A 27,479-nucleotide genomic window follows, 5' to 3' on the forward strand; every position below is an offset into this window, starting at 1 on the left:
CACATGTGGTAAAAATATGTTGCGTGGGTGAGGCCAGGAAGGCCCCACGAAAAAATTTCAACTAGGTCGATTTCTGCACTTCCTGCAAACAGGAGTGTCTATGAGCCTCAAATTGGGGTCCATTAAGGTTCAAGTTTCGGCCCTATAGATTTTCTTCCAGAAAGAATTGGCTTCAGTTCCTGAAGTCCAGACGTTTGTCAAGGGAGTATTGCATATACAGCCCTTGTGTGCCTCCAGTGGCACCGTGGGATCTCGACGTAGTGTTGGGATTCCTCAAATCATATTGGTTTGAACCACTCAAATCTGTGGATTTGAAATATCTCACATGGAAAGTGACCATGCTGTTGGCCCTGGCCTCGGCCAGGCGATTGTCAAAATTGACGGCTTTTTCTTACAAAAGCCCATATTTGATTTTCCATTCGGACAGGGCAGAACTGCGGACTCGTCCCCAGTTTCTTCCTAAGGTGGTGTCAGCGTTTCACCTGAAACAACCTATTGTGGTGCCTGCGGCTACTAGGGACTTGGAGGACTCCAAGTTGCTAGACGTTGTCAGGGCCCTGAAAAAAAAAAAAAAATATATATATATATATATATATATATATATATATATATATATATATATATATATATATATATATATATATATAATTCCAGGACGGCTGGAGTCAGAAAGTCTGACTTGCTGTTTATATTGTAGGCACCCAAAAAGCTGGGTGCTCCTGCTTCTAAGCAGACTATTGCTCGTTGGATTTGTAGTACAATTCAGCTTGCACATTCTGTGGCAGGCCTGCCACAGCCAAAATCTGTAAATGCCCATTCCACAAGGAAGGTGGGCTCATCTTGGGCGGCTGCCCGAGGGGTCTCGGCTTTACAACTTTGCCGAGCAGCTACTTGATCAGGGGCAAACACGTTTGCTAAATTCTACAAATTTGATACCCTGGCTGAGGAGGACCTGGAGTTCTCTCATTCGGTGCTGCAGAGTCATCCGCACTCTCCCGCCCGTTTGGGAGCTTTGGTATAATCCCCATGGTCCTGACGGAGTCCCCAGCATCCACTAGGACGTTAGAGAAAATAAGATTTTACTTACCGATAAATCTATTTCTCATAGTCCGTAGTGGATGCTGGGCGCCCATCCCAAGTGCGGATTGTCTGCATTACTTGTACATAGTTATTGTTACAAAAAAATCGGGTTATTATTGTTGTGAGCCATCTTTTTTAGAGGCTACTTCATTGTTATCATACTGTTAACTGGGTTCAAATCACAAGTTGTACGGTGTGATTGGTGTGGCTGGTATGAGTCTTACCCGGGATTCAAGATCCTTCCTTATTGTGTACGCTCGTCCGGGCACAGTACCTAACTGAGGCTTGGAGGAGGGTCATAGGGGGAGGAGCCAGTACACACCATGTGATCCTAAAAGCTTGCTTTTGTGCCCTGTCTCCTGCGGAGCCGCTATTCCCCATGGTCCTGACGGAGTCCCCAGCATCCACTACGGACTATGAGAAATAGATTTATCGGTAAGTAAAATCTTATTTTTTTTCTACAGGAAGATCCAGTTCTTCAGCGCAACTTCAAAGGACACAAAGATGCTGTCACATGTATTGACTTTAGTCCAGACAACAAACAACTTGGTATATATTATTCATGGAATATATAACTAGTTATATTATAGAGCAGGGTCCTCTCCCCTCATGTGCTTTTCCCTATCTTACTTAGACTAACCTCTATTCCATACTATTTGCAATGGCACCTAACCCTCGGTTTCTGCCACCCTGATGCTTATTTCATTGTCTCCTGACACAGCAATGTTTATATACAATGTACTTGCTGTCTTCTACTGTACAGTAAGTCGCCGTTTTGCTATTTTGTTTGTGTACTTTGCAAGGCACTGCGGAACCCTTGTGGCACCATATAAATAAATGATAATACATTTTATATTTAGAATCCTAAACAGTTACGCTCACAGTACACTGATGGTAGAGAGCCAGCTCATTTGATTAGTGCAGTTTATTAACTCAAGCTGTATAAATAAATTTCTCTGACGTCCTAGTGGATGCTGGGATCTCCGTAAGGACCATGGGGAATAGATGGGCTCCGATGGAGACTGGGCACTCTAAAAGAAAGATTAGGTACTATCTGGTGTGCACTGGCTCCTCCCTCTATGCCCCTCCTCCAGACCTCAGTTAGATTTCTGTGCCCGGCCGAGCTGGATGCACACTAGGGGCTCTCCTGAGCTCCTAGAAAGAAAGTATATGTTAGGTTTTTTATTTTACAGTGAGACCTGCTGGCAACAGGCTCACTGCATCGAGGGACTAAGGGGAGAAGAAGCGAACCTACCTGCTTGCAGCTAGCTTGGGCTTCTTAGGCTACTGGACACCATTAGCTCCAGAGGGATCGACTGCAGGACCCGTCCTTGGTGTTCGTTCCCGGAGCCGCGCCGTCGTCCCCCTTACAGAGCCAGAAGCATGAAGATGGTCCGGAAAATCGGCGGCAGAAGACTTCAGTCTTCACCAAGGTAGCGCACAGCACTGCAGCTGTGCGCCATTGCTCCTCATACACACTTCACACTCCGGTCACTGAGGGTGCAGAGCGCTGGGGGGGGGGGCGCCCTCAGCAGCAATAAAAACACCTTGGCTGGCAAAATAATCACAATATATAGCCCCAGAGGCTATATATGTGATAATTACCCCTGCCAGAATCCATAAAAAAGCGGGAGAAAAGTCAGCGAAAAAGGGGCGGAGCTATCTCCCTCGGCACACTGGCGCCATTTTCTCTTCACAGTGTAGCTGGAAGACAGCTCCCCAGGCTCTCCCCTGTAGTTTTCAGGCTCAAAGGGTTAAAAAGAGAGGGGGGCACTAAATTTAGGCGCAATATTGTTTATACAAGCAGCTATGGGGGAAAATTCACTCAGTGGTAGTGTTTATCCCTACATTATATAGCGCTCTGGTGTGTGCTGGCATACTCTCTCTCTGTCTCCCCAAAGGGCTGTGTGGGGTCCTGTCCTCAGTCAGAGCATTCCCTGTGTGTGTGCGGTGTGTCGGTACGGCTGTGTCGACATGTTTGATGAGGAGGCTTATGTGGAGGCGGAGCAGATGCCGATAAATGGGATGTCGCCCCCTGTGGGCCGACACCAGAGTGGATGGATAGGTGGAAGGTATTAACCGACAGTGTCAACTCCTTACATAAAAGGCTGGATGACGTAACAGCTATGGGACAGCCGGCTTCTCAGCCCGCGCCTGCCCAGGCGTCTCAAAGGCCATCAGGGGCTCAAAAACGCCCGCTCCCTCAGATGGCAGACACAGATGTCGACACGGAGTCTGACTCCAGTGTCGACGAGGTTGAGACATATACACAATCCACTAGGAACATCCGTTACATGATCCCGGCAATAAAAAATGTGTTACACATTTCTGACATTAACCCAAGTACCACTAAAAAAAGGGTTTTATGTTTGGGGAGAAAAAGCAGGCAGTGTTTTGTTCCCCCATCAAATGAGTGAATGAAGTGTGAAAAAGCGTGGGTTCCCCCGACAAGAAACTGATAATTTCTAAAAAGTTACTGATGGCGTACCTTTTCCCGCCAGAGGATAAGTTACGCTGGGAGATATCCCCTAGGGTGGATAAGGCGCTCGCACGTTTGTCAAAAAAGGTGGCACTGCCGTCTTAGGATACGGCCACTTTGAAGGTACCTGCTGATAAAAAGCAGGAGGCTATCCTGAAGTCTGTATTTACACACTCAGTTACTAGACTGAGACCTGCAGATAGTGCTGCTGCAGCGTGGTCTGTAACCCTGTCAAACAGGGATACTATTTTGCGAACATAAGACGTCGTCTTATATATGAGGGATGCACAGAGGGATATTTTGCTGGCTGGCATCCAGAATTAATGCAAGGTCCATTCTGTCAGGAGGGTATTAGAGACCCGACACTGGACAGGTGATGCTGACTTTAAAAGGCACATAGAGCCTTATAAGGGTGAGGAATTGTTTGGGGATGGTCTCTGGGACCTCGTACCCACAGCAACAACTGGGAAGAAAATTTTTTACCTCAGGTTTCCTCACAGCCTAAGAAAGCACTGTATTATCGGGTACAGTCCTTTCGGCTTCAGAAAAGCAAGCGGGTCAAAGGCGCTTCCTTTCTGCACAGAGACGATGGAAGAGGGAAAAAGCTGCACCAGTCAGCCAGTTCCCAGAATCAAAATTCTTCCCCCACTTCCTCTGAGTCCACCGCATGACGCGGGGGCTACACAGGCGTAGCCAGGTACGGTGGGGGGCCGCCTCAAAAATTTCAGCGATCAGTGGGCTCGCTCACAGGTGGATCCCTGGATCCTTCAAGTAGTATCTCAGGGGTACAGGCTGGAATTCGAGGCGTCTCCCCCCCGCCGTTTCCTCAAATCTGCCTTGCCGACAACTCCCTCAGGCAGGGAGGCTGTGCTAGAGGAAATTCACAAGCTGTATTCCCAGCAGGTGATAGTCAAGGTGCCCCTACTTCAACGAGGACGGGGTTACTATTCCACACTGTTTGTGGTACCGAAACCGGACAGTTCGGTGAGACCCATTTTAAATTTGATGTCCTTGAACACATACATAAAAAAATTCAAGTTCAAGATGGAATCGCTCAGGGCGGTTATTGCAAGCCTGGAGGAGGTGGTATCCCTGGACATCAAGGATGCTTACCTACATGTCCCCATTTACCATCCTCACCAGGAGTACCTCAGATTTGTGGTACAGGATTGCCATTACCAATTCCAAACACTACCGTTTGGACTGTCCACGGCACCGAGGGTCTTTACCAAGGTAATGGCAGAAATGATGATACTCCTTCGAAAAAAGGGAGTTTTTAATTATCCCGTACTTGGACGATCTCCTTATAAAGGCGAGGTCCATGGAGCAGTTGTTGGTCGGAGTAGCACTATCTCGGGAAGTGCTACAACAGCACGGATGGATTCTATACATTCCAAAGTCACAGCTGGTTCCTACCACACGCCTGCTGTTCCTGGGGATGGTTCTGGACACAGAACAGAAAAAAGTGTTTCTCCCGCAGGAGAAAGCCAAGGAGCTGTCATCTCTAGTCAGAGACCTCCTGAAACCAAAATAGGTATCGGTGCATCACTGCACACGAGTCCTGGGAAAAATGGTAGCTTCTTACGAAGCAAAATTCCATTCGGCAGGTTCCATACAAGAACCTTTCAGTGGGACCTCTTGGACAAGTGGTCGGAATCGCATCTTCAGATGCATCGGCTGATAGCCCTGTCTCCAAGGACCAGGGTATCTCTACTGTGGTGGCTGCAGAGTGCTCATCTTCAAGAGGGCCGCAGATTCGGCATAGAGGACTGGGTCCTGGTAACCACGGATGCCAGCCTTCGAGGCTGGGGGGCAGTCACACAGGGAAGAAATTTCCAAGGACTTTGGTCAAGTCAGGAGTCGTCCCTACACATAAATATTCTGGAACTGAGGGCCATTTACAATGCCCTAAGTCTGGCAAGGCCTCTGCTTTAAAACCAGCCGGTACTGATCCAATCAGACAACATCACGGCAGTCGCCCATGTAAACCGACAGGGCGGCACAAGAAGCAGGATGGCGATGGCAGAAGCCACAAGGATTCTCCGATGGGCGGAAAATCACGTCTTAGCACTGTCAGCAGTGTTCATTCCGGGAGTGGACAACTGGGAAGCAGACTTCCTCAGCAGACACGACCGACACCCGGGAGAGTGGGGACTTCATCCAGAAGTCTTCCAACTGTTGGTAAACCGTTGGGAAAGGCCACAGGTGGACATGATGGTGTCCCGCCTAAACAAAAAACTAGATATTGCGCCAGGTCAAGGGACCCTCAGGCAATAGCTGTGGACGCTCTAGTGACACCGTGGGTGTACCAGTCGGTTTATGTATTCCCTCCTCTGCCTCTCATACCAAAGGTACTGAGAATAATAAGAAAACGAGGAGTAAGAACGATACTCGTGGTTCCGGATGGGCCAAGAAGAGCTTGGTACCCAGAACTTCAAGAAATAATATCAGAGGACCCATGGCCTCTACCGCTCAGACAGGATCTGCTACAGCAGGGGCCCTGTCTGTTCCAAGACTTACCGCGGCTGCGTTGGACGGCATGGCGGTTGAATTCCGGATCCTAAAGCAAAAGGGCATTCCGGAGGAAGTCATTCCTACGCTGATAAAAGCCAGGAAAGAAGTAACCGCAAACCATTATCACCGTATTTGGCGAAAATATGTTGCGTGGTGTGAGGCCAGGAAGGCCCCAACAGAGGAATTTCAGCTGGGTCGTTTTCTGCACTTCCTACAGTCAGGAGTGACTATGGGCCTAAATTTGGGTTCCATTAAGGTCAAGATTTCGGCTCTGTCGATTTTCTTCCAGAAAGAACTGGCTTCACTGCCTGGAGTTCAGACATTTGTAAAGGGAGTGCTACATATTCAGCCCCTTTTTTGTGCCTTCTGTGGCACCTTGGGATCTCAACGTGGTGTTGAGTTTCTTAAAATCACATTGGTTTGAGCCACTTAAAACTGTGGATTTGAAATATCTCACGTGGAAAGTGGTCATGTTATTGGCCTTGGCTTCGGCCAGGCATGTGTCAGAATTGGCGGCTTTGTCATGTAAAAGCCCTTATCTGATTTTCCATATGGATAGGGCAGAATTGAGGACTCGTCCCCAGTTTCTCCCTAAGGTGGTATCCGCTTTTCACTTGAACCAACCTATTGTAGTGCCTGCGGCTACTAGGGACTTGGAAGATTCCAAGTTACTGGACGTAGTCAGGGCCTTAAAAATTTATATTTCCAGGACGGCTGGAGTCAGGAAAACTGACTCGTTTTTTATCCTGTAGGCACCCAACAAAATAGGTGCTCCTGCTTCTAAGCAGACTATTGCTCGCTGAATTTGTAGCACAATTCAGCTGGAGCATTCTGCGGCTGGATTGCCGCATCCTAAATCAGTAACAGCCCATTCCACGAGGAAAGTGGGCTCATCTTGGGCGGCTGCCCGAGGGGTCTCGGCTTTACAACTTTGCCGAGCTGCAACTTGGTCAGGGGCAAACACGTTTGCTAAATTCTACAAATTTGATACCCTGGCTGAGGAGGACCTTGAGTTCTCTCATTCGGTGCTGCAGAGTCATCCGCACTCTCCCGCCCGTTTGGGAGCTTTGGTATAATCCCCATGGTCCTTACGGAGTTCCCAGCATCCACTAGGACGTCAGAGAAAATAAGATTTTACTCACCGGTAAATCTATTTCTCGTAGTCCGTAGTGGATGCTGGGCGCCCATCCCAAGTGCGGATTGTCTGCAATACTTGTATATAGTTATTGCCTAACTAAAGGGTTATTGTTGAGCCATCTGTTGAGAGGCTCAGTTATATTTCATACTGTTAACTGGGTATAGTATCACGAGTTATACGGTGTGATTGGTGTGGCTGGTATGAGTTTTACCCGGGATTCAAAATCCTTCCTTATTGTGTCAGCTCTTCCGGGCACAGTATCCTAACTGAGGTCTGGAGGAGGGGCATAGAGGGAGGAGCCAGTGCACACCAGATAGTACCTAATCTTTCTTTTAGAGTGCCCAGTCTCCTGCGGAGCCCGTCTATTCCCCATGGTCCTTACGGAGTTCCCAGCATCCACTACGGACTACGAGAAATAGATTTACCGGTGAGTAAAATCTTATTTTGTACTGTAGGCTTAAAGGAAATGTAATAACTGTTTCTTTAATGTATACAAGTTTTAAGGAAAAACTGCTTACGGAGCAAAATCTCTCCTCCTACGCAGAGTAAATCCTGTTGAGCTCTGTGTAAGCTTGTTATTGTGCACCATTAACAACACCATTATATTCACTGTGACATTACTACCTCTCAAGACTAGTTGTAACAATCTCTACTGGTCATTATGGTAAGCATGTAAAACATTACTAGACTGAGAAAACGGCTCTTTTCTTTCCTCAAACAATACGTGTAAAAGTGCATTCTTCACACTAATCTGTCACATTCACATTTGACCAGTTTCTACAGTTTATTTTAGCCAACATCTACAATTTTGATGAAAGTATTGTTGAACACTATTAGGGATTGAGCCATAATAATAAATTTGTGTTTAAATAACATACTCAAATAGCTTAGACTATTATATAGTTATATATATTAAATAATTAAGAACATCTATCTGATGATTGCAGAGAGCTAGCTAAATTCAAGTTGTCAACTGTCTATGGTCAAATTATAGGCCCTGATAGTGTTGCACTTATCTTTCTCTCTCATCCAATTGGTGGACATTGGACTATGAGTTCCACTGCCTCCATTAAAACTTTGGAACTTCAAGATATTTAATATGTTTAGTGCTTCTTCCCTGTCTGCACTTTGACACTGACAGCAAATAGATCAACAAGATTTGATTGACGTCAGCACTTTGTAGGTCCACCACTTGATGTAACTACTGCAGACACCCTTCTTGGAAAACTGTCCACAAGTTCCTGGTCACAGCAGGCGGTATGTTTTACCATTCCGACCTTATGTACAGTGATCAAATGCGACACTGAAGAAGGTTGAGTCGGTCTAAAATGCACCCACCGCGCTTATTTGTCCCAGAGATTTTCAATGGGCTTACGATCTGGACTCTGAACTGGTCAGTCCATCCAGCGTACTGAATTGTCTTTATACCAGTCCAGCGTCGCCATTGAAACATGACATTGCGCAGCCTACGATTATCCCCTTTTCTCTGACGTCCTAGTGGATGCTGGGAACTCCGTAAGGACCATGGGGAATAGCGGCTCCGCAGGAGACTGGGCACAAAAGTAAAGCTTTAGGACTACCTGGTGTGCACTGGCTCCTCCCCCTATGACCCTCCTCCAAGCCTCAGTTAGATTTTTGTGCCCGGCCGAGAAGGGTGCATTCTAGGAGGCTCTCCTGAGTTTCTTAGTAAAAGTTTAGTTTTAGGTTTTTTATTTTCAGTGAGACCTGCTGGCAACAGGCTCACTGCATCGAGGGACTAAGGGGAGAAGAAGCGAACCTGCCTGCTTGCAGCCAGCTTGGGCTTCTTGGCTACTGGACACCATTAGCTCCAGAGGGACCGAACACAGGCCCAGCCTCGGAGTCCGGTCCCAGAGCCGCGCCGCCGGCCCCCTTACAGAGCCAGAAGCAAGAAGAGGTCCGGAAAATCGGCGGCAGAAGACATCAGTCTTCACCAAGGTAGCGCACAGCACTGCAGCTGTGCGCCATTGATCCTCAGGCACACTTCACACTCCGGTCACTGAGGGTGCAGGGCGCTGGGGGGGGGCGCCCTGAGCAGCAATAAAAACACCTTGTCTGGCGAAAATACATCACATATAACCCCCAGGGCTATATGGATGTATTTTAACCCCTGCCAGAATACAGCAAAAAGCGGGAGAAAAGTCCGCCGAGAAGGGGGCGGAGCCTATCTCCTCAGCACACGGGCGCCATTTTCCCTCACAGCTCCGCTGGAAGGACGTCTCCCTGACTCTCCCCTGCAGTCCTGCACTACAGAAAAGGGTAAAACAAGAGAGGGGGGCACTAATTAGGCGCAATATTAATAAAACAGCAGCTATAAGGGGAAAAACACTTCTATAAGGTTATCCCTGTATATATATATATATATATAGCGCTCTGGTGTGTGCTGGCATACTCTCCCTCTGTCTCCCCAAAGGGCTAGTGGGGTCCTGTCCTCTATCAGAGCATTCCCTGTGTGTGTGCTGTGTGTCGGTACGATTGTGTCGACATGTATGAGGAGGAAAATGGTGTGGAGGCGGAGCAATTGCCTGTAATGGAGATGTCACCCCCTAGGGAGTCGACACCTGAGTGGCTGAGCTTATGGAAGGAATTACGTGACAGTGTCAGCTCTTTACAAAAGACGGTTGATGACATGAGACAGCCGGCTACTCAGCTCGTGCCTGTCCAGGCGTCTCAAAAGCCATCAGGGGCTCTAAAACGCCCGTTACCTCTCTCAGATGGCAGATACAGACGCCGACACGGATACTGACTCCAGTGTCGACGATGAAGAGACGAATGTAACTTCCAGTAGGGCCACACGTTACATGATTGATGCTATGAAAAATGTTTTACATATTTCTGATAATACAAGTACCACTAAAAAGGGTATTATGTTTGGTGAGAAAAAACTGCCTGTAGTTTTTCCTGCATCTGAGGAATTAAATGAAGTGTGTGATGAAGCGTGGGTTTCCCCCGATAAAAAACTGATAATTCCTAAAAGGTTATTAGCATCATACCCCTTCCCGCCAGAGGATAGGGCACGTTGGGAAACACCCCCTAGGGTGGATAAAGCGCTCACACGTTTGTCTCAACAGGTGGCACTACCGTCTCCTGATACGGCCACCCTTAAGGAACCTGCTGACAGAAAGCAGGAGAATATCCTAAAATGTATATACACTCACACGGGTGTTATACTGCGACCAGCAATCGCCTCAGCCTGGATGTGCAGTGCTGGGGTGGCTTGGTCGGATTCCCTGACTGACAATTTTGATACCCTAGATAGGGACAGTATATTACTGACTGTAGAGCATTGAAAGATGCATTTCTATATATGCGTGATGCACAGAGGGATATTTGCCGACTGGCATCAAGAGTAAGTGCGCTGTCCATTTCTGCCAGAAGAGGGTTATGGACGAGGCAGTGGTCAGGTGATGCTGATTCCAAAAGGCATATGGAAGTATTGCCTTATAAAGGGGAGGAGTTATTTGGGGTAGGTCTATCAGACCTGGTGGCCACGGCAACTGCTGGGAAATCCACATTTTTACCCCAGGTAGCCTCTCAACATAAGAAGACGCCGTATTATCAGGCGCAGTCCTTTCCGCCCCATAAGGGCAAGCGGGCAAAAGGCTCCTCATTTCTGCCCCGTGGCAGAGGGAGAGGAAAAAGGCTGCAGCAAACAGCCAGTTCCCAGGAACAGAAACCCTCTCCCGTTTCTGCCAAGTCCTCAGCATGACGCTGGGGCTTTACAAGCGGACTCAGGCACGGTGGGGGCCCGTCTCAAGAATGTCAGCGTGCAGTGGGCTCACTCACAGGTGGACCCCTGGATCCTTCAGGTGGTATCTCAGGGGTACAAATTGGAATTCGAGACGTCTCCCCCTCGCCGTTTCCTAAAGTCTGCTTTACCGACGTCTCCCTCCGACAGGGAGGCGGTATTGGAAGCCATTCACAAGCTGTATTCCCAGCAGGTGATAATCAAGGTACCCCTCCTGCAACAGGGAAAGGGGTATTATTCCACGCTGTTTGTGGTACCGAAGCCGGACGGCTCGGTGAGACCTATTTTAAATCTGAAATCCTTGAACACTTACATACACAGGTTCAAATTCAAGATGGAGTCACTCAGAGCGGTGATTGCGAACTTGGAAGAAGGGGATTATATGGTGTCTTTGGACATCAAGGATGCTTACCTTCATGTCCCAATTTACCCTTCTCACCAAGGGTACCTCAGGTTTGTGGTACAGAACTGTCACTATCAGTTTCAGACGCTGCCGTTTGGTTTGTCCACGGCACCCCGGGTCTTTACCAAGGTAATGGCCGATATGATGATACTCCTTCGAAGGAAGGGAGTTTTAGTTATCCCGTACTTGGACGATCTCCTGATAAGGGCAAGATCCAGGGAACAGTTGGTAGTCGGGGTAGCACTATCTCAAGTAGTGTTGCGGCAGCACGGTTGGATTCTCAATATTCCATAATCGCAGCTGATCCCGACGACACGTCTTCTATTCCTAGGGATGATCCTGGACACAGTCCAGAAAAAGGTGTTTCTCCCGGAGGAGAAAGCCAGGGAGTTATCCGAACTAGTCAGAAACCTCCAAAAACCAGGCCAAGTGTCAGTGCATCAATGCACAAGGGTCCTGGGAAAAATGGTGGCTTCCTACGAAGCAATCCCATTCGGCAGATTCCACGCACAAATGGTCCGGATCGCATCTTCAGATGCATCAGCGGATAACCCTGTCACCAAAGACAAGGGTGTCTCTCCTGTGGTGGTTGCAGAGTGCTCATCTTCTAGAGGGCCGCAGATTCGGCATTCAGGACTGGGTCCTGGTGACCACGGATGCCAGCCTGCGAGGCTGGGGAGCAGTCACACAGGGAAGAAATTTCCAGGGCTTGTGGTTAAGCCTGGAGACATCACTTCACATAAATATCCTGGAGCTGAGGGCCATTTACAATGCCCTAAGCCAAGCAAGACCTCTGCTTCAAGGTCTGCCGGTGCTGATCCAGTCGGACAACATCACGGCAGTCGCCCACGTAAACAGACAGGGCGGCACAAGAAGCAGGAGGGCAATGGCAGAAGCTGCAAGGATTCTTCGCTGGGCGGAAAATCATGTGATAGCACTGTCAGCAGTGTTCATTCCGGGAGTGGACAACTGGGAAGCAGACTTCCTCAGCAGGCACGACCTCCACCCGGGAGAGTGGGGACTTCACCCAGAAGTCTTCCACATGATTGTAAACCGTTGGGAAAAACCAAAGGTGGACATGATGGCGTCCCGCCTCAACAAAAAATTGGACAGGTATTGCACCAGGTCAAGGGACCCTCAGGCAATAGCTGTGGACGCTCTGGTAACACCATGGGTGTACCAGTCAGTGTATGTGTTCCCTCCTCTGCCTCTCATACCCAAGGTACTGAGAATTATAAGACGGAGAGGAGTGAGAACTATACTCGTGGCTCCGGATTGGCCAAGAAGGACTTGGTACCCGGAACTTCAAGAGATGCTCACAGAGGACCCGTGGCCTCTACCTCTAAGAAGGGACCTGCTCCAGCAAGGACCCTGTCTGTTCCAAGACTTACCGCGGCTGCGTTTGACGGCATGGCGGTTGAACGCCGGATCCTGAAGGAAAAAGGCATTCCGGAAGAAGTCATTCCTACCCTGATCAAAGCCAGGAAGAATGTGACCGCAAAGCATTATCACCGCATTTGGCGAAAATATGTTGCGTGGTGCGAGGCCAGGAAGGCCCCAACGGAGGAATTTCAACTGGGTCGATTCCTGCATTTCCTGCAAACAGGAGTGTCTATGGGCCTAAAATTAGGATCCATTAAGGTTCAGATTTCGGCCCTGTCGATTTTCTTCCAGAAAGAACTGGCTTCAGTTCCTGAAGTTCAGACGTTTGTCAAGGGGGTGCTGCATATACAGCCTCCTTTTGTGCCTCCAGTGGCACCTTGGGATCTCAATGTAGTTTTGGGGTTCCTAAAATCACATTGGTTTGAACCGTGTAAATCTGTGGATTTGAAATATCTCACATGGAAAGTGGTCATGCTGTTGGCCCTGGCTTCGGCCAGGCGCGTGTCAGAATTGGCGGCTTTATCTTATAAAAGCCCTTACCTGATTTTTCATACGGACAGGGCAGAATTGAGGACTCGTCCACAATTTCTCCCTAAGGTGGTTTCAGCGTTTCACCTGAACCAGCCTATTGTGGTACCTGCGGCTACTAGGGACTTGGAGGACTCCAAGTTGCTGGACGTTGTCAGGGCCCTGAAAATGTATGTTTCCAGGACGGCTGGAGTCAGAAAATCTGACTCGCTGTTTATCCTGTATGCACCCAACAAGCTGGGTGCTCCTGCTTCTAAGCAGACTATTGCTCGTTGGATTTGTAGTACAATTCAGCTTGCACATTCTGTGGCAGGCCTGCCACAGCCAAAATCTGTAAATGCCCACTCCACAAGGAAGGTGGGCTCATCTTGGGCGGCGGCCCGAGGGGTCTCGGCTTTACAACTTTGCCGAGCAGCTACTTGGTCAGGGGCAAACACGTTTGCAAAATTCTACAAATTTGATACCCTGGCTGAGGAGGACCTGGAGTTCTCTCATTCGGTGCTGCAGAGTCATCCGCACTCTCCCGCCCGTTTGGGAGCTTTGTTATAATCCCCATGGTCCTTACGGAGTTCCCAGCATCCACTAGGACGTCAGAGAAAATAAGAATTTACTTACCGATAATTCTATTTCTCGTAGTCCGTAGTGGATGCTGGGCGCCCATCCCAAGTGCGGATTGTCTGCAATACTTGTACATAGTTATTGTTACCTAAATCGGGTTATTATTGTTGTGAGCCATCTATCCAGAGGCTCCTCTGTTATCATACTGTTAACTGGGTTCAGATCACAAGTTGTACGGTGTGATTGGTGTGGCTGGTTTGAGTCTTACCCGGGATTCATAAATCCTTCCTTATTGTGTACGCTCGTCCGGGCACAGTATCTTAACTGAGGCTTGGAGGAGGGTCATAGGGGGAGGAGCCAGTGCACACCAGGTAGTCCTAAAGCTTTACTTTTGTGCCCAGTCTCCTGCGGAGCCGCTATTCCCCATGGTCCTTACGGAGTTCCCAGCATCCACTACGGACTACGAGAAATAGAATTATCGGTAAGTAAATTCTTATTTTCAAACTCTGTTAGCTCCTTCCTACAAGCCATTTTGTTAGCAAATGATCTAATCAGTCCCTTTTTATCTGATTTATAGCTTAACGAACATGTGTCTGCTGCAGGAACACACTATTTCGCTTGTGCGGTGGCAGGGGGGTTTTCCAATCACTTTTGTCCACATAGTGTATATACCCAACATGCTATCAGGTAGATGCAACAGCATCAGATCATGTGAATGGAAATTGTCCAGGTAAGTAACTCATCTCCCAAAGATATTGAGGGAGGAAGGTAATTAAACGGTTGTCAGCTTTGGAGACCTAAGACTGACACTTTGCTTGCTTGATCGGTGAGGACTGTGGGGGGGCAGCCTTTCAGTGGTGGTTCATACTAGGCACAGTTGAGCTGGACAGGTGTCAGGACGAAGGTCAAATGCATGCTAGACACAGCAGGGAAGTGCATGTTTTAAGACAGTATAGTCTCTTCTCACTGGGGTGCTTCTTTCTCTTCTCTTTGGAGTCTCCCCAGCTGCCGTCAAGCAGGTATAGAGCTTTGATGGGATTGCACACTGGGACAGAATTACTCTCTTAAACTGTTACTGCTGGGTCTCTTTTTGTCTTTTTCACAGTGTTCACTTTTCCAGATTATGTACCTTATTCAGTAATGATTGCAAAATGTGCGAATCACAATCTGGCCGATTAACGACTGCGTATGCGAGTAACAATAGAAGCAGAAAATGCGTACACCATGATCGCCATGCAGCCACTGTTTGACTGACAGGAAGCTGTTACTTCTTGGAGGAATGCACAATTATTGGAAAGCTGCTCAATCAGATGTAATGTCAGGTGCTAAAAGGGAGGGGTAATTCTGTGGAAGAAAAAACAATTTGTGTTCCCTAATGCACACTGAGTGAGTAATAATACTACATAATAATCAGATAATACGGAGATCTTAGTTGCGTATATCTGCAGATATAGGGTTAAGCCCCCAGGCCGATCGACAAGGCTTCTCCGTCACTGGGGGTCCCTAATACGAGGTATGGGTCCGGTGTGCAGGACCCCATCATGCCGGCACAGGTCGGCTACCCCAGGTCAGCACACAGGTGAAAATTAATAAGGGTTAATAAGAAGCACAGAAGTGCTATATAAGTGAAGTGTGATTAAAAAACAAAAATATATACAAAGTGATAGGGTGGGTGTAGGGTGCGGTGGCCCTTGTGTTGGTATGGCTGGGCGGCTTCAGGTCGGCACACCCTAACACTTTATTAACACTCATGATTTTCCCTATCACTTTGTATATATTTTTGTTTTTTAATCACACTTCACTTATATTTCTCTAACGTCCTTGAGGATGCTGGGACTCCGTAAGGACCATGGGGAATAGACGGGCTCCGCAGGAGATAGGGCACTTTAAGAAAGCTTTGGACTCTGGGTGTGCACTGGCTCCTCCCTCTATGCCCCTCCTCCAGACCTCAGTTTTTTACTGTGCCCAGAGCAGGATGGGTGCACTGCAGAGAGCTCTCCTGAGTTCTCTGCCTAAAAGCATTTTTGTTTGGATTTTTTTCTCTACTTTTTCACAGGGAGCACTGCTGGCAACAGGCTCCCTGCATCGAGGGACTGAGGAGCAGACCTTCTTGTCTAAGATAGGCTCTGCTTCCTCGGCTACTGGACACCATTAGCTCCAGAGGGGGTGAACGCAGGTTCTTACTGGGCGTCCACCTCCGGAGCCGCGCCGCCGTTCTCATAGAGCTAGAAGAACAGAAGACAGAAGTCGTCAGGCGGCAGAAGCCTTCAGCTTCACGGAGGTAACGCACAGCACTGCAGCTGTGCGTTATTGCTCCCATACACCTCACACACTCCGGTCACTGTAAGGGTGCAGGGCGCAGGGGGGGGCGCCCTGGGCAGCAATATAAACACCTCTTATGGCAAAAGACAATATACATGTACAGGTGGGCACTGTACATGTATATAAAAGAGCCCCCGCCATATTTTTGTAAGTTTTAGCGGGACAGAAGCCCGCCGCCGAGGGGCCATTTTCTCTCCACAGCACCGCTGAGAGGAAGCTCCCCGGACTCTCCCCTGCTTACACACGGTGAAGGGGGTGTTTAAAAGAGAGGGGGGGGGCACATAATTGGCGGACAACATATTATACAGCGCTGCTGGGGAAAAACATTTTGTGTTGGTCTCCAGGATCATTGCGCTGGGGTGTGTGCTGGCATACTCTCTCTCTGTCTCTCCAAAGGGCCTTGACAGGGATACTGTCTTCAGAAAGGGGTTCCCTGTGTGTGTGAAGTGTGTCGGTACGCGTGTGTCAACATGTTTGACGAGGAAGGCTCGCTTAATGTGGAGGGGGAGTGCTTGAATGTCATGTCGCCGTCGGCAACGCCGACACCGGAATGGGTGGATATGCTGAATGTCTTGAATGCAAATGTTAATCTATTGCATAAAAGGTTAGACAAGGCAGAAGCTAGGGATCAGTCAGGTAGCCAGTCCATGCCTGTCCCTGTGGCGCCAGGCCCTTCGGGGTCTCAGAAGCGCACCATATCCCAGATCGATGACACAGATACCGACACAGATACTGACTCTAGTGTCGACTATGAAGATGCAAAATTACAGCCGAAGGTGGCAAAAGGTATTCGGTACATGATTATTGCCATTAAAGAGGTTTTGCATATTACTGAAGAACCCCCGGTCCCTGACACGAGGGTACACATGTATAAAGGGAAAAAGCCTGAAGTCACCTTTCCATCCTCATTTGAACTAAGTGAATTGTGCGAAAAGGCTTGGGAATCTCCGGATAGGAGACCACAAGTTCCCAAAAGGATTCTTATGGCGTATCCTTTTCCACAAACTGATAGGATACGCTGGGAATCTTCGCCTAAAGTTGACAAGGCGCTGACACGCTTGTCCAAAAAGGTGGCACTGCCTTCTCAGGATACGGCTTCCCTCAAGGAACCTGCTGACCGCAGGCAGGAAATTACCTTGAAGCACATTTACACTCATTCAGTTACTATTGCTAGACCGGCTATGGCGTCGGCCTGGGTTTGTAGTGCGGTTGTGGCATGGGCAGATTCCTTATCTACGGAGATTGACACCTTAGATAGGGATGCTATTCAAATGACCATAGAGCATATCGGAGATGCTGCCTTGTTTATGAGAGATGCTCAGAGAGACATTTGTTTATTAAGCTCCAGAATAAATGCTATGTCTATTTCTGCTAGGCGGCTCTTGTGGACCCGACAGTGGACGGGAGATGCCGATTCAAAGCGGCATATGGAGTCCTTGCCTTACAAAGTGGAGGAGTTTGGAGACAGCCTCTCGGACCTTGTCTCTACGGCTACGGCTGGTAAGTCGAATTTCTTACCTTATGTCCCCCCGCAGCATACAAAAAAGGCACCTCATTATCAAATGCAGTCCTTTCGTTCCAATAAAAACAAAAAGGTACGGGGATCGTCCTTTGTTGCCAGAGGGAAAGGTAGGGGAAAGAAGCTGCACACAGCTAGTTCCCAAGAGCAAAAGTCCTCCCCTGCCTCTGCAAAGTCCACCGCATGACGCTGGGGCTTCCAGGGGGGAGGCAGATCTGGTGGGGGCTCGTCTTCGGTTTTTCAGCCACGTCTGGGTTCACTCGCAGGTGGATCCCTGGGCATTAGAGATTGTTTCTCAGGGATACAGGCTGGAATTCGAAGACTTGCCTCCTCGACGGTTTTTCAAATCGGCTCTGCCGGCTTCCCCGTCAGAGAGGGAGCTAGTGTTGGCGGCAATCCAAAAATTGTATATTCAACAGGTGATTGTCACAGTTCCTCATCTCCAGCAAGGAGAGGGATATTACTCGACCCTGTTTGTGGTTCCGAAACCGGACGGTTCGGTCAGACCCATTTTAAACTTAAAATCTCTGAACCTGTACTTGAAGAGGTTCAAGTTCAAGATGGAATGACTAAGGGCGGTCATCGCCAGCCTGGAGGGAGGGGATTGGATGGTGTCCCTGGACATAAAGGATGCATACCTTCATGTTCCGATATTCCCCCCTCATCAGGCGTTCCTGAGATTTGCAGTGCAGGACTGTCACTACCAATTTCAGACGTTGCCGTTTGGGCTTTCCACGGCCCCGAGGATTTTCACCAAGGTAATGGCGGAAATGATGGTGCTCCTGTGCAGGCAGGGGTCACAATTATCCCATACTTGGACAATCTCCTCATAAAGGCGAGATCTTGGGAGAAGTTGCTGGACAGCGTGTCTCTGTCCATGAAGACGTTGCAGATACACGGCTGGATTCTCAATATACCGAAGTCCCAGCTAGTTCCTACAACGCGTCTGACGTTTTTGGTCCTGATTCTAGACACAGACCAGAAAAAGGTTTTTCTTCCGATCGAAAAGGTTCAGGAGCTCATAGCCATGGTCAGGAACCTATTAAAACCAAAAAAGGTTTCAGTGCATCATTGCACGCGGGTCCTGGGGAAGATAGTGGCTTCATACGAAACCATCCCTTTCGGCAGGTTCCATGCGAGGACCTTTCAATGGGACCTCTTGGACAAGTGGTCCGGGTCCCATTTACGAATGCATCAAAGGATCACCCTGTCTCTCAGGACCAGGGTATCTCTCCTGTGGTGGCTGAACAGTGCTCACCTGCTAGAGGGTCGCAGGTTTGGCATTCAGGACTGGGTCCTGGTGACCACGGACGCAAGCCTCCGAGGCTGGGGAGCAGTAACACTGGGAAGAAATTTCCAAGGTCTCTGGTCAAACCTAGAGACTTGTCTCCACATCAACGTCCTGGAGTTGAGGGCCATATACAACGCCCTGTGTCAAGCGGAGGAATTGCTTCGGAGAAAAACGGTTCTGATTCAGTCGAACAACGTCACGGCAGTGGCTCATATAAACCGGCAAGGCGGAACAAGGAGCAGAGTGGCCATGGCAGAAGCGACCAGGATTCTACGCTGGGCGGAAGGCCATGTAAGCGCACTATCAGCAGTGTTCATCCCGGGGGTGGACAACTGGGAGGCGGACTTCCTCAGCAGGCACGACCTGCATCCGGGAGAGTGGGGACTTCATCAAGAAGTCTACGCACAGATCACGGATCGATGGGGACTGCCTCAAATCGATATGATGGCATCCCGTCTCAATAAAAAGCTAAAGCGGTATTGCGCCAGGTCAAGGGACCCTCAGGCGGTAGCGGTAGACGCTCTGGTGACACCTTGGGTATTCAGATCGGTCTATGTGTTTCCTCCTCTTCCTCTCATACCCAAAGTGTTGAGAATAATAAGAATGAGCAGGGTCAGAACAATCCTCATTGTTCCAGATTGGCCACGGAGGACTTGGTATCCGGAGCTGCAAGAGTTGCTCAGAAGATCCGTGGCCTCTTCCTCTAAGGCAGGGGCCCTGTCTGTTCCAAGACTTACTGCGGCTGCGTTTGACGGCATGGCGGTTGAACGCCGGATCCTAGCGGAAAAAGGAATTCCGGAGGAAGTCATTCCTACCCTGATCAAGGCTAGGAAAGACGTGACATTAAAACATTATCACCGTATATGGCGGAAATATGTTTCTTGGTGTGAGGCCAGAGCTGCTCCTACGGAGGAGTTCCATTTGGGCCGTCTGCTTCACTTCCTTCAAACAGGAGTGACTTTGGGCCTAAAATTAGGGTCCATAAAGGTCCAAATTTCGGCCTTATCCATTTTCTTTCAATGAGAATTAGCCTCTCTTCCTGAAGTACAGACTTTTGTGAAGGGGGTGCTGCATATTCAGCCTCCCTTTGTGCCTCCGGTGGCGCCTTGGGATCTTAACGTGGTGTTACGTTTCCTCAAGTCACCTTGGTTTGAACCACTCAAAACTGTGGAGTTGAAATACCTCACGTGGAAAGTGATCATGTTGTTGGCATTAGCTTCGGCTAGACGTGTTTCAGAATTGGCGGCTTTATCACATAAAAGCCCATACTTGTTTTTTCACGTGGATAGGGCAGAGTTGAGGACTCGTCCTCAATTTCTGCCAAAGGTGGTCTCATCTTTTCATATGAACCAACCTATTGTCGTGCCTGTGGCTACACGGGACTTGGAGGATTCCGAGTCCCTGGATGTGGTCAGGGCCTTGAAGATTTATGTGACCAGAACGGCTAGAATCAGGAAGACTGAAGCTCTGTTTGTTCTGTATGCGGCCAACAAGGTTGGCGCTCCTGCTTCAAAGCAGACTATTGCTCGCTGGATCTGTAACACGATTCAGCAGGCGCATTCTACGGCAGGATTGCCGTTACCGAAATCGGTTAAGACACATTCCACTAGGAAAGTGGGCTCTTCTTGGGCGGCTGCCCGAGGGGTCTCGGCATTACAGTTGTGCCGAGCAGCTACTTGGTCGGGGACAAACACCTTTGCAAAGTTCTATAAGTTTGATACCCTGGCTGAGGAGGACCTCCTGTTTGCTCAATCAGTGCTGCAGAGTCATCCGCACTCTCCCGCCCGTTTGGGAGCTTTGGTATAATCCCCATGGTCCTTACGGAGTCCCAGCATCCTCAAGGACGTTAGAGAAAATAAGATTTTACTTACCGGTAAATCTATTTCTCGTAGTCCGTAGAGGATGCTGGGCGCCCGTCCCAAGTGCGGACTTCTTCTGCAAGACTTGTATATAGTTATTGCTTACATAAGGGTTATGTTATAGTTTATCGGTTGAACCGTGGCTATGTTGTTGTTCATACTGTTAACTGGGTAGTTTATCACAAGTTATATGCTGTGATTGGTGTGCCTGGTATGGATCTCGCCCTTCGATTTACAAAAATCCTTCCTCGTACTGTCCATCTCCTCTGGGCACAGTTTCCCTAACTGAGGTCTGGAGGATGGGGCATAGAGGGAGGAGCCAGTGCACACCCAGAGTCCAAAGCTTTCTTAAAGTGCCCTATCTCCTGCGGAGCCCGTCTATTCCCCATGGTCCTTACGGAGTCCCAGCATCCTCTACGGACTACGAGAAATAGATTTACCGGTAAGTAAAATCTTATTAGCACTTCTGTGCTTCTTATTAACCCTTATTAATTTTCACCTGTGTGCTGACCTGGGGTAGCCGACCTGTGCCGGCATGATGGGGTCCTGCACCCCGGACCCATACCTAGTATTAGGGACCCCCAGTGACGGAGAAGCCTTGTCGATCGGCCTGGGGGCTTAACCCTATATCTGCAGATATACGCAACTAAGATCTCCGTATTATCTGATTATTATGTAGTATTATTACTCACTCAGTGTGTATTAGGGAACACAAATTGTTTTTTCTTACACAGAATTACCTCTCCCTTTTAGCACCTGACTGATATTACATCTGATTGAGCAGCTTTCCAATATTTGTGCATTGTATTTAGAGAGGCATGGATGGGTCAGCATTTGGAGGGATTGCTGACTCCAGAGTGCCATTGGAGAGGTCAGGGGTGTCTCCAGGTAAGCTGGCTCTCAGATGCTGTAGGAGCCATTATTCTGTGGCCTTACACTGGGCATTTAGACCCAGACATATATGTAATTATTTATGGGGTGGGTGTGGGGTGCGGTGGCCCCTGTGTTCGGTATGGCTGGGCGGCTTCAGGTCGGCACACCCTAACACTTTATTAACACTCATGATTTTCCCTATCACTTTGTATATATTTTTGTTTTTTAATCACACTTCACTTATATAGCACTTCTGTGCTTCTTATTAACCCTTATTAATTTTCACCTGTGTGCTGACCTGGGGTAGCCGAACTGTGCCGGCATGAAGGGGTCCTGCACCCCGGACCCATACCTAGTATTAGGGACTTCTTGGAGGAAATCTGACGTTTTCTGGGTGTGTCTGAAAAAACACAGGTGTGCCCAGGCGTTTTTAATGAGGCTGTCTCACATCAGCAATGAACACTTCCAGCCTCGTGTGTCGCAAGAATTGTGGATGACCTTGCCTGGCGCAGATGGGAAAAATCTTCGATGTTCCAGTGATTGCACATGGTTTTGCGATCAGCCTGCATATTGCGATGCATTCACAATTTCTACAGTGGGTGTTTTTTCTCTATTTCTGGGTGGCAACTGTTTGATCGCAGCAACTACTTTTTTGCAAAAACTACAATTCTTACTGAATAAGGTCCTATGGGGGTAATTCAGACCTGATCGCTCGCAAGCGTTTTTTTGCAGCGCTGCGATTAGCACGGGCGCATTGCACGGGTACAATGCGGATCGCCGCTCAGCGATGGGTTTGTGCAAAGAATCCATTCGCATGCACGATCGCAAGGAGATTGACAGGAAAATGCTATTTGTGGGTGGTAACTGACCGTTTTCTGGGAGTGGTTTGAAAAACGCAGGTGTATCCATGCGTTTGCAGGGAGGGTTCCTGACGTCAATTCCGGTCCCAGACAGGCTGAAGTGATCGTAGTCCTGGGGTACTCAGAGACTACACAAGATCTGTTTGTACAGCTCTGCTACACATGCGTTCGCACACTTGCAAAGCGAAAATACACTCCCCCATGGGCGGCGACTATTTGTTTGCAGCAGTGCAAAAAACCCTAGCGAGCGATCAGGTCTGAATTAGGCCCTATGTTCTCTGTATTTATATCCTCTTATCTGTCAGATCTGAGGAAGGGAGTGATTTTAGCCTGGTATATTTCAACAATAACTCTAAAAAAACATATTTAAAGTGTAATTTAAGTTGATTAGTGAACAATTAGACTTGTTACTCCTTATGTACATCCTGCAGGTTTGACAGGTGACTGCCATACAGTATTATTATTTAATGTTGTTATTATCCTTTATATGGCACCACATAGGATCCGCAGCGCCCAATTACAGAGTACATAAACAAATAAGCAAAACAAGAAAACAGTGACTTACAATTCAAGACAATATAGGACAACTACAGGGTATATAAACATAGCTGCATCAGCAGACAACACTGAAGTAAGTGTCAGGGCGTCAGAAAACCAAGGGATTTGGTGTCATTGAAGGGAGCATTTGAAAGAAGATAATTTTAGTAGGATATAGAAAAGCACATGAGGGTAGAGGGCCCTGCTCGTGAAAGCTTACTTTTTAAAGAGGAGTGGCAGCCAAACAGGGGTTACACAGATGGTAGTAAAAAATGTGCATGGGACAGAGGGTTTTTGGATGAGGGACAGCTGGTGGGATTAACTGTTGATCAGGCAGAACAAGCCTGGGCAAACTCACGGGAACATACTGCTTTCCCTGTTTGTATGTGAAGGAAAATGTCCCTCCACTTTTTGCCAGGTCATTAAATAAATGAATCCATGCCAAGTTTCTAAGTAGTCTTGTCATGAAATGGATGAGGTAGCAGAGAAATCAGACATTGAGGAGTCCTTGTGTGCTCATTTAGGGCTGGAGGTGATGCAAGCACTGCTTATTCAGAATATCAAGGAGTTGACAAGACATTGTTTAAATGGAAGTACCAGCAGATACTTTCCATTCTTCTCCACATAGTTTCTCATACGTCCTAGAGGATGCTGGGGAAGCTTCAAGAACCATGGGGTATAGACGGGATCCGCAGGAGACATGGGCACTTTAAGACTTAAAAAGGGGTGTGAACTGGCTCCTCCCTCTATGCCCCTCCTCCAGACTCCAGTTAGATTCTGTGCCCAGTGAGACTGGATGCACACTGAGGAGCTCTCCAGAGTTTCTCAGAAAAAAGACTTTGTTAGGTTTATTATTTTCAGGGAGACCTGCTGGCAACAGTCTCCCTGCATCGTGGGACTGAGGGGAGAGAAGCAGACCTACTTCTCTGAGTTCAAAGGCTCTGCTTCTTAGGCTACTGGACACCATTAGCTCCAGAGGGTCCGATCACTTGGTACGCCTAGCTGCTCGTTCCCGGAGCCGTGCCGTCACCCCCCTTGTAGAGCCAGAAGATAGAAGCCGGGTGAGTATTCAGAAGATCAGAAGACTTCAGTGACGGCAGAAGACAGCATTTGAGGTACCGCGCAGCGCGCCATGCTCCCACATTCAGAACGGCACTGCAGGGCGCAGGGGGGTGCGCTCTGGGCAGGATTAAACCTCAATATTAGCCACTGGAAAAAGAGTATAAAGTGCCTAGGCACTGATTACAGACCCCCGGCAGTATAAAAAATAGGCAAATAAGCGGGACTGAAGCGCGCCATTAAGGGGGCGTGGCTTAGCCCTCACAGCTCTGACCAGCGCCATTTTCTCTTCACAGAAGCTGCAGAGACGCTGAGCCTGGCCCCCACACTACTGTGCAAGTAACAGGGTGCTAAACGGGGGGGGGGGGGGGGGGCACAAGAGATTTGCTGATAATTTTTGTAATGTGAAAGCGCTAGCAGCTCTGGACAGTATTTTACTAGCTTCAGAACCGGGTCAGGCCCTGGGTTGTGAGCTGGCAGAACTCCCTCTGTGTTTCTCTAACAGACTTTGTTGTGGGTCTGTCTCCCTTAGCCCCAGTGTGCTTGAGGGTGTCTATACGTATGTGTCGACATGTCTGAGGCTGAGTGCTCTTCTCAGGAGGAAGCTGGAGTGGGAACAGAAAAGACTGGGGGAGTGACCGTGTCGGCACCGCCGACGGCTGATTGGGTGAATATGTTGAGTGTTTTGAATGCTAATGTGGCTCGGTTGACGAGGAGATTAGATAAATCTGAGTCTAAAAGCCAGACATGGAGGATATCCATGGAAGATGCATTGTCACAAGCTCAGACCCCCTCGGGGTCACAAAAACGTGCATTTGCCCAGTTAACAGATACAGATACCGACACGGACTCTGATTCCAGTGTCGACTATAGTAATGCCAGATTAAATCCTAAACTGACTAGGAGCGTTCAGTATATGATTGTGGCGATAAAAGAAGTGTTGCACATAACAGAGGACCCTGCTGTTCCTGATACTAGGGTCTGTATGTATAAAGGAAAGAAACCTGCGGTAACTTTTCCTCCCTCTCATGAACTGAACGCTGGGAAAATCCTGACAAGAAGGCACAGGTTCCCAAAAGAATTCCAGTGGCATATCCGTTTCCCTTAGGGGACAGGGAAAAGTGGGAGTCAACCCCCACGGTGGATAAGGCTCTATCGCGTCTGTCCAAAAAGGTGGCGCTTCCGTCTCCTGACACGGCAGCCCTAAAGGATCCTGCGGATCGTAAGCAGGAAAATACACTAAAATCCATTTATGTCACTATGGGTGCGCTACTCAGGCATGCCGTGGCTTCAGCATGGGTGAGTAGCGCGATTGAAAAGTGGGCAGATAACTTGTCATCTGAGATAGATTCCCTAGACCGGGATAATGTGCTTTTGACTCTGGGTCATATCAGGGACGCTGCAGCGTATTTAAAAGAAGCTGTAAGGGATATTGGCTTGTTGGGATCAAGGGCCAATGCCATGGCAGTCTCAGCTAGGAGAGCATTGTGGATTCATCAATGGAATGCTGATGTTGACTCTAAGAAGGCGATGGAGTCTTTACCGTTTAATGGTAGTGTCTTGTTTGGTGACGGCCTCACTGACCTGGTATCTACGTCTACCGCGGATAAGTCTTCCTTTTTGCCTTATGTTGCTGCACAACAGAAGAAAACGCCCCACTATCGGATGCAGTCCTTTTGGCCCAATAAATTAAAGGACGAGGGTCCTCCTTCCTTGCTGCGAGAGGAAGAGGACGGGGAAAGAGGTCACAGGCTGTGGCAAGTTCCCAAGAGCAGAAGTCCTCTCCGGCTTCTACCAAATCCACCGCATGACGCTGGGGCTCCTCTGCGGGAGTCCGCACCGGTGGGGGCACGTCTCAAACTCTTCAGTCAGGTCTGGATACACTCGGACCTGGATCCTTGGATATTAGAAATAGTAACCCAAAGGGTACAAATTAGAGTTTCAAGAAGTGCCCCCTCACCAATTTTTCAAATCGGCCTTGCCAACTTCTCATATAGAAAGAGAGGTCGTTTGCTTGGCAATACTAAAGCTGTGTCAGAATCAAGTAATTGTCACGGTACCCCCGTCACAACGGGGGGAGGGGTTTTATTCGAGTCTGTTCGTGGTCCCGAAGCCGGATGGCTCAGTCAGACTGATTCTGAACCTAAAATCCCTCAATTTCTTTCTGAAAAGGTTCAAATTCAAGATGGAATCTCTCCGAGCAGTGATCTCCAGTCTGGAGAAGGGGGATTTTATGGTGTCGATCGACACAAAGGATGCTTACTTACACGTTCCCATATATCCTCCACATCAGGCATACCTGAGGTTTGCTGTTCAGGATTGTCATTACCAATTTCAGACGTTGCCGTTTGGTCTGTCCACGGCACCACGGATTTTCACCAAGGTTATGGCAGAAATTATGGTTCTCCTGCGCAAGCAGGGAATTACAATTATCCCGTACTTGGACGATCTCCTCATAAAGGCGAGATCCAAGGAGCGATTACTGAAGAATGTTGCGCTCTCACTGACAATTCTGCAGCAACATGGTTGGCTCCTAAACTTGCCAAAATCGCAGTTGGTTCCGACTACACGGCTGTCGTTCCTGGGTATGATTCTGGATACAGAATTACAGAGAGTTTTTCTTCCAGTGGAAAAGTCTCTGGAAATACAGAACATGGTAAAACAGATTCTGAAACCGGCAAGAGTGTCAATTCTTCAATGCACTCGGTTGCTGGGGAAGATGGTAGCGGCCTACGAGGCCATTCCGTATGGCAGGTTCCATGCCAGGGTGTTTCAGTGGGACCTGTTGGACAAGTGGTCCGGGTCTCACCTGGACATGCGCCGGAAAATAATCCTATCTTCCAGGACAAGGATCTCCCTTCTGTGGTGGCTGCACAGTTCTCACCTTCTGGAGGGACGCAGGTTCGGGATTGGATCCTGGTGACCACAGATGCAAGTCTCCGAGGCTGGGGAGCAGTCACACAGGGGAGAAACTTTCAGGGAAAATGGTCAAGCCAGGAAGCTTGTCTGCACATAAATATTCTGGAATTAAGGACCATTTACAACGGCATTCTGCAGGCGGAACATCTTCTTCGCGGTCTGCCCGTCTTGATTCAGTCAGACAACATAACAGCAGTGGCGTACATAAACCGCCAGGGAGGAACAAAGAGCAGAGCGGCAATGGCTGAGGCCACGAAGGTTCTTCGCTGGGCGGAGAGACATGCAAGCGCTCTGTCAGCAGTCTTTATTCCAGGAGTGGACAACTGGGAAGCAGACTTCCTCAGCAGGCACGATCTCCATCCAGTAGAGTGGGGTCTTCATCAAGAGGTCT

At 48.6% G+C, this 27,479-nt stretch overlaps 1 protein-coding gene across 7 annotated transcripts in view; it reads left to right on the forward strand.

Moving 5' to 3' along the window:
* Positions 1-27,479, forward strand: part of POC1B (POC1 centriolar protein B) — a 462,304-nt gene that overhangs the window by 67,565 nt on the left and 367,260 nt on the right. For 5 of the 7 annotated variants that reach the window (XM_063927654.1, XM_063927653.1, XM_063927652.1 and 2 more), the window contains one exon: positions 1,545-1,629. The exons of 1 other annotated variant lie outside the window; for it this stretch is intronic. Coding sequence is in view for 3 of the 6 variants with exons in the window: in XM_063927653.1 (XP_063783723.1) it covers positions 1,545-1,629 (85 nt within the window). In the remaining 3 variants the exon portion in view is untranslated. Of the gene's footprint in view, positions 1-1,544; positions 1,630-14,426; positions 14,580-27,479 lie in introns of those variants that run through there. One more of the 7 variants, XM_063927650.1, reaches the window with a different exon arrangement.

The sequence above is a fragment of the Pseudophryne corroboree genome, chromosome 6, assembly GCF_028390025.1.
Source record: "Pseudophryne corroboree isolate aPseCor3 chromosome 6, aPseCor3.hap2, whole genome shotgun sequence".
NCBI lineage: Eukaryota > Metazoa > Chordata > Amphibia > Anura > Myobatrachidae > Pseudophryne > Pseudophryne corroboree.